This window comes from Cottoperca gobio, chromosome 1 (assembly GCF_900634415.1).
Source record: "Cottoperca gobio chromosome 1, fCotGob3.1, whole genome shotgun sequence".
Classification (NCBI taxonomy): Eukaryota; Metazoa; Chordata; class Actinopteri; order Perciformes; family Bovichtidae; genus Cottoperca; species Cottoperca gobio.
The window spans coordinates 16,009,809-16,031,330 of NC_041355.1; the positions used below are offsets into that span (position 1 = coordinate 16,009,809).

At 38.8% G+C, this 21,522-nt stretch overlaps 1 protein-coding gene across 2 annotated transcripts in view; it reads right to left on the minus strand.

The window, feature by feature from the left end:
- rbm20 (RNA binding motif protein 20) overlaps positions 1-21,522 on the minus strand; it is a 47,507-nt gene that overhangs the window by 8,790 nt on the left and 17,195 nt on the right. For both annotated transcript variants that reach the window (XM_029432825.1, XM_029432867.1), the window contains exons 2-5: positions 6,368-7,406; positions 5,748-5,812; positions 5,238-5,347; positions 4,073-4,176 (exon numbers count right to left, since the gene is read on the minus strand). In XM_029432825.1, coding sequence (XP_029288685.1) covers positions 4,073-4,176; positions 5,238-5,347; positions 5,748-5,812; positions 6,368-7,406 — 1,318 coding nt within the window. The remainder of the gene's footprint in view (positions 1-4,072; positions 4,177-5,237; positions 5,348-5,747; positions 5,813-6,367; positions 7,407-21,522) is intronic.

A 21,522-nucleotide genomic window follows, 5' to 3' on the forward strand; every position in this document is an offset into this window, starting at 1 on the left:
ACTCATACTTTCTTTAAAACAATTACTTTTGGCTAACGACACAACTCTTTTGGAGAAAGTTATTTATTTACACACATGGTGGAAAAGCCATATTGCTATTCATACAACTACGATCATAATATGATCTGGAATATTACTGAATTTCTATGCCACAAATTAATGGTTTCTGGCCAGCAAGCTGACATCAACCGCTTCAGATGTTAAAAGTGATAATTCTATTAGCAGCTCTGTGCCAGACCACACAAAGGTCAGAGCAGGTTTGGCTCAATAAACAGATCCAGGAATAGGCTGTTTATGTCTTTTGAATATTAGAGAGAATAATAGTCCTGCTCACTGCACTCACTTATGTCTGACCTGCAAAACGTCTGTGTCTGAAAGCTCAGACAGTTTGACCGCAGCACTGATATCACTGTCAAGGTTGGCTCAGGCTTTGAACGGTAGCCGTTTCTGTTAACCACAAAACAGAGGCGCAGAGTTCTGCCATGTCACACAGACTGCCGACGTCTCCTTAAATGGTCTATTTTGCATTTTCAATATATGTAACAAAAGTAAAGCTTTTAGAAAAATAAATTGCCACCAATGCCACAGCTTTAGGCTTTAAATCACCCACACAAAACAGGTTATGCACCAACAGCTAAAGGAAGAAATAAACGAGCGGAAATACTGTTTTGCACATTGTAATGGCTGTAGAATAATGACACCATCAGCATTTTGATTGGTTTCCTATAAACTTCGCTTTCACTTTGCAATTCTGTCTGCCCCCGGGTCTCGAAGGGTTGACTCTATACTTATGAAGGTAATACAATGAACAATACTGAGGGTCTGTAGTCTGAACCAAGAGAGAAACCTTTTATTGCATCCACATCATAAAAGGCAGAGCATTACAGCTACTTCATCCGTTAATACCTTTCACAATAAAAGCCCCAGAAATTCACTAAAGTAGCTTACAGTAGCTATCTATAGGTAGCGGAACAACTGGAGTAATGTTAACTGTGAAAAATCTACCCGGCAAAAAAGCTCCATTGACGGAGGTGGCAAGGAAGGCAAAGAGGGAGTGATAAAACATTTTCTTTCTACTAAGCTAGATCAGTAAGTAACCAAACATTCCTACTTATTGATACTCTGCCTCGATCATAGCACTGAGATCGGGCTTTCTAATTCTTTGGGATTCTTACGGTTGTTTCTTGCTTTGGATAGTAGCAGGTTTTTTTATTACCCACACCCACCCTACCGGTAATGAGAGCCAATCAAACCCCCCGACCCGACCTGCAAAACACCAGCTTTATGCATTATAGCCAAACAATTGCGGAGGGATACTGACATGTTAAAAGTAACTACAATTCTACCCGTGATATACGCTCATTATACCACGGCTAAGAACCAATCAGATTGCTTGATTTGACCGTTTTATAAATAAAAATATACCTTGTTCAATTAAAGTTTCTCCATAATGTTGGCTTCAACACACATTAAAGTTTTGCTTTTCAGTTAATATGTTCCCTTTAATGGTATTGTTTGAATACATCTACTGATTAGAGAAGTTGCACTTTGCACTACCGACACCAGTGGTAATGGCTTTACCTGCCACACTATATTCTGCCATATGTTCTGTTGCTGTAACCCTCTCAACACTATGACCTATTGACTTGGGGCCAAATGGTGTAAAGACTAACAACCATTTCACACTGCGGTGCTTTCTGTTTACACTGACAGCGTGCTGACTGACATTAGCTGGAATCTCTCCTGAAGACGTGTCTGTTTATTTGTACAAAGCAGGATCCATGTTGGAGGATCCAGGGAGATAGTCAGTCTGGTTTCACAGTTTCTCCCCACGTTCCTACGCAGGGTGCTCGCACGCCAATCCCTCAGATCCCTTTACCAGTCTCTCACCAGTCTGAAATGTTACACCGCTGCCTGGGGGTGTGACCCGGGGGTCTTAAGGTCTGTGCTCCTCACAGGAGTTAGCTGTAATCCTGTGTTTATCTCTGTTTGAGTCCTCTTATCACGTGAAGCTACTGTGTTACTTAAAAGGTGGGCTGCTGAAAACTGCAGTCCAAACTAAGGACTGCTCGGCATGTGGTATGCTTGTATGTATGTGCTAATGCACACGTGTGAGCTTCTCCGTACAGCTTGTAATTGTTGTAGTATCTTTATTTTGCTCACAAAATCAATTTCATAGAAATGTATGTGTTTTCCTTACACAAACACACAAATAAAACATAATACAATGGAAATAAGTTCACAAATAATCCTTGCATGTGGTTGTGTGAGTGCTCTCTGTTCAACACAGCGCTTTAAAACCAGTAAAACCCCACCTGTTCTGCTTCGACAGGTGTGTGTTAATAGCAACCAACATTAGCTCATGTAGCACAGCCTTTACATATTTTCCCACCGATACACAATAAAAACCCTAATAACCAACCTATGACTGTCACATCACTTCAGGCTCATGTTCAATGGGCTGCTCTGGCATTGAAGAAAAGAACAAATGGCTGATACCAAACAGCAAAGTCACGCAAGTTTGTTGGAACAGAAGAAGTCGTTTAACAGTCTAAGGGATGTAATTCAAACAACATGGCCTCAGAGTCTGGAACGGCCCCCGTCGACCACGCAATTCTTTATTTTCAGATCTTAAACTCAATTCTTTACGAGGCCCAAAATGTCCTGTGTAATTTAATACAACACTATTATTTTACTATATATACTAGTAGCTCTTATTTTTCACTTTCTTATTTAATTTGTAAAATGCATGTAATATATATATTTATATTCTCTATTCACAATCCTTTTGTGCCTTTTACATTTCTGCCCCAAATACACCAAATACATCGGTCTAAAATACATTTAAAAAAGTGTTTATAAATTAATTCACAAAACCTGTATTTTCTTTAATTATTATATTAAAGTAAAATCATTATTGAATATTATTCATGCAACATTAAAATTGGCATCCTACGCTGATGTATTTTCTGTGCATACCTTGTCTGTAAGGGTTGGCAGTATATGTTTCAAGTTAAAAAAATACATAACGTTCAGTATGTATCTGTGTGCAGGCATGTGATGCTGAATTGTGAGCGTGTTAATGCCCGCTGACTGCTGAAAGCTGTGTGCTGGGCACCAGAGATGGCCTTCCACAAGTGTGCTGGGGCTAATTTTCACCTCGCTCATCATCTACACTGTGCTTTTCAAGAGACCTGCCTTCATGATGGATGCCTATCAACAGCTGCTGTTTTTCAACCCCAGTCAAGAGCCAACACTTTTGGACAGGCAAACTGACTGTTGGGCAGCCAGTAGTGGCAAATAAACTCTTATGAATATTCTTATTTGATTGGAGCCAAAGACAAAGTGAGGCGATACAACATCTTCCTCAATACAGGAGCTATTTTGACATATATCCCCATTTTACAGATTAAATTGTATCCAGGGGCTGGATCATCATTAAGTGGTAAAATAAGGATATTTGAAAAATTTCAACACGTGCTTTTCTAGCCACCATTTCAAAAGACAACGTTTACCAGGCTATCCCATGGAGTGGGAAAGAGCTGTCAAGCCCATACAAAGGCTACTGTTGGGCCCCAGCAGCTGTCAACAAGAGGATCTGGGTCCATTCATGAAGCAAATACCTTCTGGGTCCATTCATCACACACCGTATACACCTTCTCCTTCTGAACTTCCCTCGGGATTAATAAAGTATCTCTCTATCTGCTGCTGAGCTACACATTCTTTAAAGATATAATGAAGTGCAGTATGTAGGAGAAGGGCAGTATTTAACGTAGAGATTAAAATAATGTATAATAACATATCATCTTACTCTGCACCAAATAACATGAATGGAAACTGGCCAGTGCCTCCCCGGGTCTGTTATTGCAGCAGTCATTGAACTGAGTCAAATATTAATCCTTAATCACTTTGAACATTTCCATGAAACGCGATATAATCAGGGTAAAGCCAGATTCATGTTCAAGGATGACAGCTGTTCCTTATCACTAGCATTCTTTATAGCACAAAATGTGAGTTATATATCAAGGGCACTCTAATAATGCCGAAAGAAACTAACATACATTTGTCTGACCTTTGACTCTGGCTGATGTGAGGAAAATCCTGTGTCTGAGGAGGTGGGATAAGTCTTCATGGCTGCAGCTGGCAAGTATGATGCATTGGCTCCTGCGGACACATCTGTGGAAACCATTTGAAATTAGGATTTGAAATCCCCATACAGTCGATCAAGTGTGGGATAATGTTACATTTGTTGACTTCAGGGCTCAATGTTATAAATATGACCCACAAAGTGTATCATTCATTCATGGAATTTGAAAGCACTAGGTTAAAATAATATGACTCAAAACAAGCATCAGGGCTAAGAACTGAGAAGTATATGATGATATACTGCTGTAATGTGGATATACTCGCAGGTTCTCAAGTATACCTTGTGTTTCTTCCCCAGCAGTGGGTAGGTGTTTGAAAACTACTTTTAATTAAATAGAAGTTTGGGGGTACCTGTAAATGATAAATGCAATTATTAAATCAAGAATATAAAGATATAGATATATTAAAGACATGATTTTGTTTAAACTTAAATTATTTGAATGTGCTGTAATTATAATGAAATGTCTTGATTTCTCAACAATGGCCCATGGTGCTGGATTTTGTGTCCCGGGTAGCTTAAAAGAAGACGCAAATGTTCCTTATTATGTACAGCTATTATTCAAAAACCTTTCCAAACACTGAATACTACTGAAAGAAGAAACGACAAAAGGTTACAGATGTACCAGTAACCATGGCTCTCTGAGTGAAGAGACGATCTCTCCAACTAAAGGCTAAAAGGCTCTTTCAAGCCGTCTGTAGCCAGCCACAAGTGGTTTGTCCTAAAGTGATTATACATAAGGGTTATAGATAAAGGATGGACAGTTACTATCAGTATGGTAGAGAACAGGTGTCATCAGCTTTGTGGGTTTCCTGTTATATGTGCACCAAAACTCAGAAACCTCCAAGTGCATATTAGGATTTGGCGTAGTGTTGTGGTGCACCATATTTTGGATACTCCAACAGCATACATCAATGTATCAAAATACACCGTGTCAAGTTATAAAAACATGCCGCCTCATGCCCTCACGTAACTCTAAATATACTCCATGACCTCCATCTATCACTCTTTCACATATTCCAGCAATCAGAAAAACATCACTCTTAACATTGCTTGCAAAAAGAGGCACATGGTGACAAAAAGGTTACCCTACCTTGACTTGCAGCGGAGTAGACCATGGAGTTTGTCCCTCCGGAGATCAGACCTCCATCAGAAGGCCTACCGACAGCGTAGTGAACAGCTCCAGCTGATACCACTGCGGAGCTGCAACAATCAGAGAAGTCTGATTTTAGCTGCCGCTCCCCTGCCTTGCGCACTCATATCTTGTGACAGAGCTCGTATTCATAGAAACATTAAGACAGCTACATATAGAGCAAGGAAAATCTAAATAAAATGCTTCCAACACTCAAGAGAAATATTGGATCTGAACTGATTAAATATCGTGCTAAAGCTAAAACAAACACACACTTAAACACTTGACTGAAAGTGGCGAAATGACAAACCATGGTAAAGGAGAATAATAAAAGCTAACATTTCTACTTAGAATTGTTTGAAAATCAACAAAAAAACGGAATAAATTGTGAAAAACCACTTGATTCGTGAACATATTAAGTTTTCACTCAGTAGTAAAACGACAATTTTGCAATCGCAACCAATAACGCACCATTCGTTTGTGTACAAGGTTCGGTTCTGCAGGTGTAGTTTTCCCTTCACGTGCTGGTCCCAGTCCTAAAACACACACACACACACACACACACACACACACACACACACACACACACACACACACACACACACACACACACACACACACACAAACATCATCAAAACATAGTCTCAGAGAGCTAGGAAACACTGGAAGCTCACCGCTTGCCCTCCCATGGTAGGTCTTACATACCCCTTGTATAAGCTCCTGGTTGAGTAATTAAAGAGACAACACCTTTAGATTAGTTTTTTAGTTGCTGCCCCTCAAATCAAAACATTTAGCGATAGTATATCAGCTACTTTCATGTTGAAATGCCCATTTCATCCTGAACCAGGACATTGTAGGGGTTGGAAAATCTTATTTGAAGGAAAACTACATGGAAATTGCATTGCCCACTTTTTCAATTCTCCATTGTCTATTTTGAATTAAGGTGTGAGCTGAAATGTTTTAAGACTTGCAGGTTAATTATTCTGTTAAGTTTCAGGTGTTCTCTAGAGCTACAGTTATGTTTACAAAACAAGCAACTCCTCATTCATTTTCATACATGCATTTACATTTAGATTGATCGGTTCACTCACCTTGAGGTTGTAGACCTTCTTGTCACAGATGCTACACTGGTGTGGCAGTTGAGTGGGTGTGACGGCATGGTAATCATTGACTTGGTAAGGCTGAAGTGTCCTGGTACCTGAAGATAGGCATTCCTCACTTCCATGCTGGTGCTGGTAGCCCACAAACCCCTGTGTGCCACTTGTAGTAAAAGAAGAAACCCCACTAATGGGATTGTACTTGGCTTCAGGAGTTGGCTCCTCTGGGTTATACAGTTCCGTTCTGGACTGAATTGGCTGCCCAGCTGCTGTCCACATATTGGCAGCATTAGATACCATATCCACCTTTCCAGTGTGACTCAAGTTAGCGGGGCCTTTCCATTGCTCCTTCTGCCCAGTGGAGTTATAAACATTCATGTTCTGCTCATTGACACTAAACCCAGCTTGTTGCCCCAGCATATCATGCCCATAGAAATCTCTCTGAAAACCAACATTGTTCATGTTTTTTGCCTGAGTGTTAATCACTGAGTACTGTCCATCACCAGCAGTGGCTGAGGCTGCAGATGTCCCCCCAACAAAGTTGTACTGAACACGCCTGTCAGTATCAGAAGGGTAAGTAGACCCTGACGTTTTAGCGTACTCCGCACCCTGTTGGCTTACTGTGCCCCCACCACCAGTATGGTTCAGTCTTACATTCCCTGAGTGTTGGTTGAATCCCCCGCCACCCAATGCCCCCATCGCTGAATTGGAAGAGGAAAAACCTAGCACCCCTGTGGGGAAGGCACCCTGAGGGTTCCCAACCATAGTTGAAGACCGTAGCTGATTGAACAGTGGTTGGGACATGGCGACATTGGAAAGAACCTGATTGAGAACAGAGGCGGCAGTGGCTGTATTGCCCCCCTGAACCAGTTTTAGGCGATGGAGCGTAAGCTGGGCCTGGAGTTGAGCGAGCTGGAGGCTGGCTGGGGTCAAGAAGAGCTGCTGGTTCTGCTGCTGAGGCTCTGCATGCACTCCGCCTGCCCCTATCTGGAGGTTCTTCTTATCAGTGCTGACCACAGGCACCGCATTGATGCTATGAGAAAAAGAAAAAAGAACATCACATACCTCAGGAATTTCAAAAAAAACAATTCACTCGTCTAGTTAGATGTCACAAAATAGCGGAGAAAGTAACTGCGAATGTTTGTGTCTCTCATCACAAGCATGCTCCTGAAGTGTCAATCAGATTCTGTGGCTCTCCTTCCCTTATTATAAATGGCGTAATGCGAATTGAGTCTTCAACACAAGTTTGATATACCACATCCAGCTGCATGAAGCCAGCCAATGTAACCTGGAGAAAACATGGATGCAGAGACAATGCCAGCAGGAACGAAGAAGGGGACTGAGGTATTTGCGGCCAAAAATTAAATGAAATTCATTTTATAACGTTGTATGCGACGTAGCAAGAAGGGGGACAAGGTGGCCATTTCCTATCATGTGAAGGCATCTTAATATCACAAAAAGAAAATAAGATTGTTCTACTTTCAGTTAAGTTCACACTGTTTTGAATCATTGCACCATTTCAATACCAATATTGACTCCTAATGTCACAACTGTGGCTCCGCATACATTTCAGCTTGTTACACAGATGTGTTGACTGGAGCAATGTTTATGCTTTATTCAGATTTTGTATACTATTACAAAACTACCAAACAACGATCACTTGTGTACAGTTGAAGCATTCATACGAGGCTCTGCTAATCATCAGCCTCTATGTTACATCAGCTACTTTCATTAATCATCGAACTACAGAAGAGAGACATTTACTCAATACACTGCTTTTCTAATCTGGTTGACATTAGCGTTTACAAAGTTTCAGATGCCCTTATTCACACAATTGTGTTCCTCTCAGATAACATCTGCTAACAAGGCAAATCTTACAAGAGATCAACCAGCAGATGGACCGGCAGTCAGACACAGCTATCAGCTGGCTGTCAGTGCTGCAGGGTTTAGGATCAACCAAAGGAAATAATCAGTTCCAAGAGGTATTACACAGCTGGTTGCTGTTCTATAACCTTACAATGAGTTTGTTTATGGTAAGCAAATGTATTTTCCTTTGGTTGTGTGTCTGACGAAAGTAGCTAGGAAAGATGGTTATGTCAGCTGGTAAGCAGAGCAAATGTTCATTAATACAAGTCGCAATGTGCCCATAATATCTTATAGATTTTATAATTTCATAGTTTCTCTTTTGTACACGTTTGGTAAATCACCATCAACCACTGCCCGTGAGCTACAGTATGTTAGCTTGTATTGTGTGTATTTTAGATAACAGTGAGAAGGCTATCCATGGAAACTTGGTTATGTATGCAAGCAGTAGAACATGGGACAATGGTTTAGGTTTACTAAACTGGGAATGAGGTGAATGTGGAGGGCATGATGTAGCAAAAGTTGTGAATCCTAGGCTTCCCCACCCCTGTCTGCCTCAAATATGATTGTGTATTTTGTATTGTATTTTATGTATGTGATTGACGTATGCACGGCGTATAACTTTGCTGCCAGATCACCATTGTACCTCAATTGGTTTACATGGTTAAATAACTCTTGCTACTGTTAGTGTGCAATTTCTTCACTACAACAAAGATTAACAAAAAGGCTAACAGGAAGGTCAAACTAATGACAAGATCAGTTATAGCAGCTCTGCCATCTTTTGTAGTTCAAACATAATTAAAATTAATTCTATAAATTAAATATCAAGAGGTTAGCTGCACAAGCTCCTACTGCTGTACTGTTCTGTACGTGAGCTTCCCGCAACACAAACTGCTAATAGAACCACTCAGAACCGCCTCCCCCACTTTTCTGATAAATTCCCTGTCTAAACTTAGTCTGCTCAACTATTCATCACATTATCTATGTTAAGCACCTGACACTGCTCTATCTAGAATCTGCTCCTACCAACCCTGCTAAAAGATGACAGACCAATCAGATTTGACACGGTAAACTCCCGATTTGTTCTAGAACAAGATACCGATGCACTGGATTCTGGTTTGTGATCATGTTTACACAGATACTTCCTAAAAGGTTGTGCTGCACATGTGGAGAGATGGATTATAAAACAGGTTTTGATTGTCCTTTTAAATATAAAAAAGATCAAGGAACATTTTGAAATATGAAATTATGCAACTGAATCTTGCGGAGGATTATCACCTCCACGTCTTTCTTCCTCCTGACTTTTGCAGTTTCGATGTGGTTTTGGGATTACATTACATTACACATCATAAACTCATCAAATAACAACCATGACTTATACTCTAAGCTATACTGAGCTATCAACTATCCTGCTGTAGACATATGGTCCTCAAATCATACCTCTGAGATCAAAAGGACAACAAGGAAACAATGTAAGTTTTAATAAATGAACAAACCTAAATGCTGTAACTGACCTAAAACATAACATTAAAAACATTGTCTTTGTTCATAGGTTTAAAGGTTGTGCGATTTCAGTTGATTTATATCACTCAACTTCCCAATGTGATAACGGCAAATCAAAGCAATCCTAAAACCCTGATAGAACCAAATAATCCAAAATCAACCAATCGCCGTTTTACATCACAATGGCTGAGTTACATCAATATAACTTTGCTCTCGGCATACATCCATTTACTAGTCATAGTCATAGTTATGGCTTACTACCACAATATGTATTCAATACACTCTGGAGGAGACTGGCACTGCTCTCCAGTCTGAGAGCGTTAAATAACAAAAGCATTTTCAATTGTGCTGGACTTCATAATAAAAATATTATTTTAGGGCAGCAGTGGAAGTTTAATTCAGTGATGCTGCTGTATTTTTATAAAGTGATACCCTCTAATTCTTTATTTCTCTGTATCACTTTCATTTACTGTTGCCCCACTTATTTCACAGGTGGTAGATAACATTGTTTTTAACATTGCATACAGGGAAACGTCAGTCACTAAAAGCGTTGCATGATGTTACACGATATAAAAGCTGAATGCTGAAAACACATTGAAATGCCATTTCAAATACTGATGTTGGTGTTTTTGAAGAAACAACTAAGAGAGGTTTTAGACTAAAAATCAGTTTACTATCTATAATCTATAACTATGTTCAGAAACGCAGTATATAAAAAGGTTATTTATTATTTATTATTAGAAAGCTAAAATCAAAATTGCCGTCAAAAGGATGTGCATTAAGTTAAAAGATCACATATGTGGTTATATATACAAAACAAAGACATAAAATCACATACTACATTCTAAAGGAGTTACACATGTACTTGTGATAATTGACTCTGATAATTGGACAATTGACAGCTCCAAGTTTCACTGCCGATAGTACACACTCTTAAGTGAGCACCCATGCTGATGGACAGATACACTTACTCCATTCCAGCGTATGACTCAGAGCTATAAATACTGGAGTTGTCCTCTGCCCATCCTGACACACAGTGTCCTTAATAGACTAATATGGACTCTTGGGCTACTGGCACAGTGTGCTGAACACTTCAGATCAACCTTGTGATGAAGATAGAGACTAAAGGTGTCAAGGTGGATGGCAAGAGAGAAAAGCTTGTTAATGAAATCAGGGAGAAAACGAGTCACTCTGTGTCTCACTGTGATTTAATCTTATTGTGCAACAGTGCACATCCCTCCTACAACTGCAGGGGAATTGACCTCTTTGAAAGAACATGTTAACCTTTTGTTATTTACGTAACAATATATTCACTACATTCAGTTATAATGATAATAATTGAAAAGAAATGCAAGTTGAAAAGGATTGTTAGAATATAGAGAGAGTAGCTAAATATGTGCAGAAACTCAAAAACTCAAACACAAAAAATAATGAGTTGCTCTTTGTGGTGATAAACTCAATTGATTCTGGAATAAAAACGGACTAAATCTGCTAAATCAAGAGTATTGTGAGCATTTGGGCAGAGAGCAGAGTAGCTACATGAAAGTGAAATCTGTCAGTAGTGACCCTAACCCTAACCCTAACCCTAACCCCAAGTCAGTTTCAGAGGAAGAAAACTCATTTCATAAACATAAATTTCATAGACATAAAATACATCCTAACGGGGCACACAAAAACATAAATGTATTTTCAAAACCCTTCAACAAACCTCTAAGTTGAACCAGAGAGCTTGGATCGTGGTCTATTTAAGTGTGCCCGTTTCCATTATTTTTAATTGTGTTACACACTTGTATTGTTGCATCACAAAGAGAAAACTGTTGAAAGTAACATTATGTATGAGATCAGAAGATAATATCATATACACAGATCTTTCTTTTGGCTGTGATACTCTTCGGGACTGAACCTTTGACAGCCTCTCAAAGCCATGTGATAGCAGAGTTTATCAGCTCAGTCTTAACAATAGCTTTATGGTGTTATTTAAAGACTGCTGCATGTTAAAAATAATAATAAGTGGTACATGTACACACCTCAAGGTATTTCTGTTTTGTTTCACAATTTAAAAGTAATAAAGAACAAAAGGATGAAGAATAGGTTCAATAAAAATGTAATGTAGGACGTCCACGGTAAAGGAGTAGAAATTGTGTCATTTGTAGTTTTCAGAGTAGCTTTCAGCTTTCACAGATAACAATGCTTTAACCGGCAGCTCATGAGGTTTAGTAAGGAAGTTACTTTAGCTCAAGTCAAGTCATCTTTCTGATTTCATCTTATTTTAACCCGTCTGGCTCAGCAATGCAACTTCTGTTGTTGCCAACTTTGCCTGTCCAGACTTTTTCTTTGAGCAAGTATCTACTACAAGAACATGGGAAAGTGTACGTTTTTACATTGCTTTGAAGTGGCCTGTGTCCTGTGTAGGTCTATTGATCAATGTATTTAATTTTTTTTTATTAAATTAAATTTTCAATTCAAGCAAATAATCAAATATCATGGAGAAATGAATGGATATTTAAATGACTTTTAACTCCTGTCTGCTCCCGAGACGCAGCTTTCTCACCCAGTGCCAGGCCCCAGGTGCAAAGTCTGACAAGAAAATAACCCTAGCGTGCCTGTAACACATGCCTTCTTAATTAATGTTCTAATTAAAACAACACAATACTTGTCAAATACAACGTATTGATGTTATGCATCAATAAAAGAAAGGGTAAGAAGTAAAGTAGGTTTACATTAAGAAATCAACTCTTTAGTATTAACATTTTCACAAGACTCCACCAAACTAAAGGTAACATTTAAATGTAAACATTTACTCGCAACAATTGGTAATTATGACAGATGTGCCATACTGCTGCATCATTTAGGAAATGAATTGGGGATTTAATACAGTCCAAATGCAAATGATAAACAGCCGTCAGCAACATCAACAGATACTGATGGATAATGTTTTTCTATCACGTATTAAAAGCTTTTAGGATGCATCCACAACTTTAAACTTTAAAATTAAACGTATATATATATATATATATATATATATATATATATATATATATGTATAAATATTGCAAAATACTTCTAAACTAACCTGAAAGGTCGACATCTCTCTGTGCACATCTCAACAAATGTTTGCCCAGCGGCCTAACAACACAACATAAGTTATGATGAGCAAACTGCATCAAATATGTATATTTTTAAGCACAGCTTTGAAAAACAAGTTTAATTCTAAGCCGCATTGTCCTCGCAAAGTAACACAAAAACCCCACACACGCACACACACTTTTAGAAAGCTCAAAGGCAGCTCCGTAGTCATAACAAAATGCCACATGGGCCCAATCAGTCCACAGAGCCGCATTGAAGGAAGTAACAAATTAGAGAAAGGATTCGAGTCCAGTCCAGCTACAGATAATCCCTCCAATGAAACATCCAACAAACATATTCCACAATGTCAAAACACACAGCAGCTCCAGAGACGGCTATAAATCCTGCTGTTATGCGGATCCCTTAACACAGTACAGCTGACAAGACTCACCACCACACACCACACTACAACAGACTGTAAAGCACATCTGGAGGTATTGCAGAAACACACCAACCTTGAAAAGACAAGCAGCGGAGGTCCAAGTTACACCTCTGACTCTAAACTCTGCACTGCTTCTCTTGAGCCTGACTTCTGCCCAGCAGCTGAGACTGACGTATGTCTCGACCCTCTAACATGACGACTAATGCCAGCACATGTACATGAGCATAACATCACTGCTACTGGTTTGTACCCTATGTCCGTAACGCTGCTCCCGTGTTTTACTGACCACTGGACAGGCGACGCATGTGATAAAAAGTCACAAGTGGTCAGCATGTGTGTGTGAGGACGGGGGTACTCCAACACAGGGAGGTATTTACAGAGGAGGCCTTCGGGTAATGCTGTGCAATCCTGAAGCCGTTTGGTCCACATGAAGCTTCATGTAGAGTCGGCGGTCAGGTTCAAGGTAGCAAAAAACTGGCCGACCTACTACCACCTCCATCTTTTATAGTAACTTATGTAATGTATGAAATCAAATATCCCATGACTCCTCTCAAAGCTGTATAAATTGCATATTAAAGAACACCAAACAATATTCATGGCAGAATAGTTTTGATGGAGTCTGGTGCCTGGTGATCTTCAGACACACTCATCTCGGTCACAGAGAGACAGATAAGGATAAAGCTTCGAGCGTTACTGGCATTACTCTTCATAGGTTTAAAAAACTACAATAAAAAGCTGAAATGTATTAACTTGCAAAACATTAAGTGATTGAATCTATTTTACTGTATGAGGTTTTATGTGAGTGATAATATCATAAAAATACTTCATATTACTTCATAATTATGTCAGAGCACATTATAATTACCACACTTGTTGTACATGTACAAGCTGGCTTTAAGAAACGTATGTTTTGTGTGTCGTTCTCGCATAGATTTAATTATATTTAATCAACTTATAATCACATTATAAAGCATAAATAACAGACTATAAGCGTTACATTTTTTATAATGTATTACAACTAAGGTAATTATAATCCATATATACACATTATAAAGTATTATGATACTTGATTTTATAAATCATTATAAAATGCTTTTTAATGTGTTAAGATTATTATTATTATAAAGCATTATGAATGAGTGCTTATAACTATAATTATACAGTGCTATAAGCAGATTATATTTCTAAGTATGTTTATATATTATAGACATAGAAAGTGTTAGCAAAGTTTCTAATTAACTTTTAAAGTATAAAGAAGTCGACGTCCATTTAACTGTGTGTAGAAGTCATTTTTGTTTTGAACATTTAACAAATTCAAAAAAAGAAAATGGATTATTTGATTTACCAGAAATTATGCAAATACGAAAAGTGTATTTGGACATTCAAATATTTTTGGACAACCACATGAAAAGAGAGTATGCAGAGTTATTTTTTGGCTTGACTGAAATAATTGTGAATTAAACAGCCGTAATTTCAGCTTTCCCTTGAAACACACTGCAACCAGAGTGGCTGCTTTTATAAACTTTATTTTATGTCCCTTAGTGCCCGCATCGTGTAAATTAATTCAACAATAAATTAAATGGTATTATTTGCATTGAAACGATTGAGGCCAATTATTTCCGAAATAGTATAATACAATAACACAAATATGATAATGTAAAATATTTGCATATATTTGTACTTTATTTACCTTTCTGTTTTTAATATACTTTTATAATGCTGCGGTTTGGATTTGACTTTTAAGTTCTGTCACTCCTCAATTAATTATGGCAATAAAATAAAGATGTAAAACACATTTTTATTTTTCTCAATCTTTTTACTTATTGCTTGTATTACCATTGGCAAAACTACCTTATTCAGAATTACACAAGACAGTTTGTTACAGTGTGAGGCAGACAAAAACAAAAACAAGTACACGCCGTAAAAGAGACAAAAAAGATGTTAATGGCAAAATGCACCAAAGCTTAAAATGTTATCTTCTGTATAAATTATCTTTATTTTCTGCCTGCTTCTATAGAGCTCCATCTGTAGATTTGTAGCAGCTCTAAATGAGCGCTTTACCTAATCACATAAATACATAATACATAAACTCCAAGGGAGGTATCACCCCGACAGATTTACAGTCACTCCATCTGTTTGCATCACACCCAGTCGGCAAAGAGAGAACACGCAGCTTCTTATCCCCTGCCAATACCATACGTGCTATACCATAATCAAAAGGAATATCACCAAAACAAATGTAAAGATGGTGAAAGAGGCCACTGATTTTTATGTGGGCTCACAGGTACTACCACATGATCTGTCCAGTCTAATAATGATGTTAAAACAACTCAAATGTATGATTATATGAACACATAATTATGCTTGTGAAAATAAGACCAGTGAGATATCTCACTAGAGCTGCGATCCAACAGACAAATGCAACAAATAATAATGTTACTGCACGATGCAAAAACAATGCTAATCACACAGTTTTGTCATTTGTATTTTAGTTTGTGTTGCGCTTTTTTTAGTGTAACTTAGAATACTTTTTTTTTTTTAAAGCTTTCGGAGCCGAAATGTCTTGTCATTATAAAACCGTCCACCTTGATGAGCAGCTGTAAGTGTAAGTAAGGGTTGTTGGGCGAGTGTAGGAGGTTGGATTAGCTGGAAACAGAGATTTGAAGGGAAGTGACTGGTGTTTACCTTCAACTCTTTGTTGATTTCACTCTCTCAGGCATTAGAAATGGCACCTTTTTTCCATTTAATCTTTTGTTTATTTGTATTGGTTGTTGAGCAAGTCTACCGTTTCCTGCCACTGTGTGGTAGGATAGGACAGAGTTTATGATCATGGTCATGATCACACACCCACACTGCATAGGTGTCTCACAAAACACTTTCTCTGTAGCCCACTAGGTGGGGCCACATATTGCCATAACTGGGCCCGGGAGGTCTGACAGAAATGTACAAGCCTGCTATATGAGGGCACTGTACTTATTTTGATCAGCAGTTCCTAACCAGCCTTCCAGAACGGGAGTCACAGAAATAGTAGAATATAATTTGGAATAGTCTGAAAGTGCTCAAGAGATAATTTTTGCTCATTCCATATACAAAGTTGGCTAAACCTTATATATAGACAGTGCTCATTGCAGACAACAAATGCACAGGCAACAGGGATAGATGAGAGGGATAGATATGCATACAATTACACATGAACTTCAGAATATGTGACGCAAGACACAAATCAAGAGGACACCATGCAACCCTAACTCTTCCCAAAATGGCAAAACAGTGACTGACATTCCAGATCCCTAATTTAACTTTTCAACAAATCAGACACGTAGCCGCGCCCTGCATAGTCAACACATAGCCACCATCATGCCATGGGAGATGGTTTCATGGGCCGAGGTATGGGTGAGGAAGCAGGGTCAGCTTGCCTCGCTCCACATTTGGCACAGTTGCAAACGGGGGTGGTTCCTGATTTATGGCGCTCTGGCAATGGGTGAGGTATCTTAGAGACATACTGTAGGGTCTGGCCCCTCATGACCAACATAAGGCTGGCGCATCTACAGTAAGGCATCACTTTGATTCCAACAATCTTTCTCTGATGATGCTTGTAAAATAGTCAGATGCTAAGGATCAGTCACAGAGTTTTACGAAGTGATATTAAAAAGATGAACTAAAGTTTGTGAGGTAACTAGAATCGGATGTACCTGGTCTTGGCCTATCACTGTCAAATAAAGCTATAAGTTTACATGCCTGACATTAAGTCATTGACTGAGTCACACGCCAACACAGATTAGACCCAGAGACATAAAACGAAACCCTAAGAGGCTATACTGAAAGTGGTTCTCCCTTTCTCTCTCACATACATGTTGTAGCTGTAGGTGATCTTGTTTCAACCAGGACAGCGTAGCACAGGATATTGGGGTCACAGAGAAACATACAGGTCAAAAGAAACCTTCTGATTTAACAGCTGCCGCCCAACTGTGAAACTTTAAAAGCTTTCTAAAAAATATGTCCCTGAGCAGGAAATCTGCAATTAGTGTTTAAAGCTCTGCTGACATAGTGCCCACGTGAGGACTTCAGTGGGACACCTGTTTGGGGCTTTTGCTAAGAAGTAAAATATCACTGGAAACATTTTGACAAACCTTAAAAAATTTAAAGAAACAAGTCTGATGAACAAGATTACAAGACAGCGTACAACACACGTAGTTTTCTTGCCGGGATAAAAAATGTGCTCACCATGCACTTTTCTAAAGTAAACTCTCATAGCCTTCAAATATAAACCATAAATTCCAACACCCCTGTTTTTCTGACAGATTATCAACACTTGCCCCTCTTTTCTAGCCTACCAGGTGTTCTGTAGTCAGTTTCTAATATGAGAGCGCTGACAAGAGCTAAGAAAAGCCTTCAAGTTACCTGGGATCTGCTGACATTGAGTGTCACACTGGGTGCTGAGAGCCAGGGGCCAGGTGACTAAGTCGCCGAACATTTTTCTTGGACCTTGAACTGAGTGACATCAGAGATCCATCTGGCTTGTCAAAGTTGCTACCGGCAAAAAGAAGGATGACCGCACAGGCCGAAGGGAAAATCTTAATATAAAACAGCATTAGCTCGTCACAGTAGCCACACGTTTGAAAAAATAACAGTCCCTTTATCCTCCAGTCAGTCAAAGAGCTGAGGGAGAGGTAATTAGACAACAGGGACATTTGCAGGGAAATGGTGATCAGCAAAAAATAAATAAGGGTGTATTTCTTTAGGAAGTTGATGTTGTTTAAGTTGGATAAGAGAAATATTTACCAGGTAGGGATTTAAGCACAGGAAGCATCACAAGACTCAGAGGTGAAGTAATATGAGGAGTGGGGGAGGGATTGTGTTGGCTTTGACAACTAAGCCCGACCAGCCATTTTTCTTCCTGCTCTGAAATAGTTATTTATAGCTGCTGCCTGGGTGTAGACAGTATTTTTATTTTTCACTAGCGGCTGCTGTGCTGTCCAGTGACACAATAAATTTAGCAATTTTCTTTATGAAATCCTGTAGTTCCAAATATAAACATTAAATCTTCAACATGATACTAATTTGTTTAATTCGTGATCAGCTGCAGGGTGCAGTATGAACACCTAACTGGAGTCTTCCCTGGCAGTGGTCAGCAACATCAGAGCTATATTGGTGTACATGGTGACGTAGAAATGATTCCCACAACCCCTCCTACAGTTCTTCTTTCCTTCCTTCCTTTCATAACCCCCTCTCTCTCCGTTCTTACCTCACTCTCCTCCATCTCTGTCTAAAGCAAGCATCGCATTTTACCATCTGTCACTGCTGTCGTGCCTACAAGTACCAATTAAACCCAGTTGCCTCGTTCCCCTCACTGACTTTCGAACCAATAGCAGTACAACTCCCTTCTTACCTCCCATCATTTACATTTTATTATCAATTCAGTAATTAGGCTAGCCTTAGGGTTTAGGGTTTCCTATAAGATTGTGTATTTATGGGGAATAAGTAAAACTGTAGATTTCAAAGCAAGCAAAGCATTACAGTATTGAGTTAACAAGCTGCACTGCGACAGGTGGTTGAACACGATTGCCAAGGGAAGCCCTGTGGTTCAAGACTGTTCAGGAAACCAATAAGCAATACACCCAATAAGAGGGCTTTCTTAAGGCCGAAAATATAACATACAGTAAAAAAAAAAATGTTTAAATGAACCCCGACTTCCACATACTTCTGTCATCCTTATATACATTATATTATAATTGTATATATTATTATGAGTCATAGTGTAAAACCTGTGGTATGAGTTCCAGGGTGGCGTCACTCATCTCTAGCAGTCCAGTTTTTATGTGAGTGAAAATTATAGCGAACCAAGGCACTACATGAAGGTGCCTGGACAAACAGAGAAAAAAGCAGACTATATATATATATCATTTAAAAAATCATCAGATATATATATATATATATGTATATATATATATATATAGATATATATATATATATATGTATATATATATATATATATATATATATATATATATATATATATATATATATATATATATATATGATGAATCTGAAAAAAGTCATGCATAGTAATAGACATGTTTTCATTTTTGTTAAGCAAAAGATTTTACACATCTCTGTGTGAAGCTTTCTCTACAATGAGACTTTAGATCAAGCCTGTGTTAAAAAACATTTGCACAGGATCAACACAAAAGAAAACAGTAAGTAAAGTAAACAACCACGGGGTAACATTTCAGTTCTAGACAAACAAATAGTTTACCTATTTATATATCTTATACATATATTGTGTTCAACTCACATGGGATTATTAAACAAAATAGTGATTGGCACTGAACTTCTTCTTTAAAAATGACAGACATAACTATTTCTACTATTTTACGTTTACGTTCCATGTCCCATGCAAACAGGTCTGAATGAAGACAAAGAAAAACATGAATTGCTTTTTATTGAGTCGCATAAATAAGTTCAACATCTGACACATTGAAGTGACTCAATGTTCAAACCTGAAGGAGTAGAGGATATGAGCATTTTAGAGTAAATAATAGGTTGCCAATGCTTATGTTTGAGAATCAGTTTTTTGTATGCACATCCGATTCTGTGTTAAATACTTTTCAGTGATCTTAAATTAAAAAGGTTTAATATGGTTGCCTGAAGTGTCTTGAAATGCCGGAATAAAGTTTCATGCTATCACAATAGCATAGTGAAGACAGCAGTTGGGTGAAACATTTTGGGGGAAACAGCCAATAACACACAAGTTGGACACAATACAGGTTTGACAGTGACAGGGAGGGCACTGCGGCCATATGGCTCAACATGTCTCAACCCAGGAAGCTGCTGGCATCACAGGCTGCTCAAATAGCCATTAGTGCAAATTACCCAAACAATGAAAGCGAGTGAGCTCAGCAACATTTCCAACAGCTGCTGTGCAGAACCCCCAAACTGACGGATAAACAAAAGGGGGAAAAAGGGAAAAAGGGAAAGTTGTCCAGCAAAACTCTGGTGCAAGTGAGAAATCCCCCTCAAAGCTGGTGGACAGAACGGGATGGCTATGCCCTGGAGTAACGACCAACAAGGGATTTCTCTCTGGATCCTGGTCATTGAAATAATACTCACTCGTGCAATAGAAAGAATAAAATAAGACTATTAATGATGTGTTTGATAATGTTATGACTACAATATACAGTATCAGAATATAGCTTTAGTTTCAGGCACAGATCGTTCGAAACTAAACTAAAAATGAATCAACATTTGTTTACACAGCATCTGAGAACCAGAGCTGCCAGGGTGTAGAGCAAAGTGTCAGATCTGAAGAAGAAGAAAAAAGGTAGGATTGTATTTATTTGTTCAGAAAGTGCTCGTGCATTATATGGAAGGCATTTGCACTGCCAGTGCAAGAAAACACACTGAGCCAAACTGAGATAGAGAAGTTTTATCTGGGGGGAACTGTAAAGGCAATCTTGTTTAATTCATGTGCAGTGTTCCCTCCGCCTCTGTCAGTTCTATCTAAAACAGCTTGTGTTACTCAGAGAAAGGTGGAAGGGAGAGAACAGATTAATATCAGCAGTACAATTATAGGCAATTACTTAATAACGGCTATCTCAAAAGGGAAGTCAGAAGCCACCACCTGTGCCCTCCCACCTCCCTGAGGTGCAATTGATCACCTGGGAGATTAATCGGTCTTCGGAGTGGGTTTTGACCTTGTGCTGACAAACGAAGACCTTTGAGGCCATGTCCCTCGTCACACAGGGTATTTTAGGGGGCCCATTAGCATGCCTGATTTCTAATCTCTTCCTCAAACTGCCAGCCATGACAGCATTGCTCTATCATTTTCTCTTTCTGTCTGTGTATGCATCATGGTTTCTACCTTGGAGATATAGAGGAGTAATCTCATTAATGTCATTAGCCACAAACGTGCACAAACGATGTCCATGTTAACACTCAGCATTTCTTTGGACTACATCCCCCACCAAAATCTCAAGCCAACTCAAGCAACTGTCGTGGCTGGTAACAAGTGCAAATATGCAATTATAGTCTATGAACTTTTCCTACATGGGTTTGACCAAAGACTAGGTGTGATCACACCTCTATGCTGTCGTTTTACTGAGTGTGGGTGAGTATAAGTACAAAAATGTGCATGAATGTGGGAAGGGAAAATGAGAACATGTGACAAACTGAAAGAGACAGAGAGTTACAAAACAGAGATGAGTCAAGTGTAATGATAAAAATAGGATTAGTTTTGCTTTGACTCACTCATTTTCCATTAACCTACATGACCAAT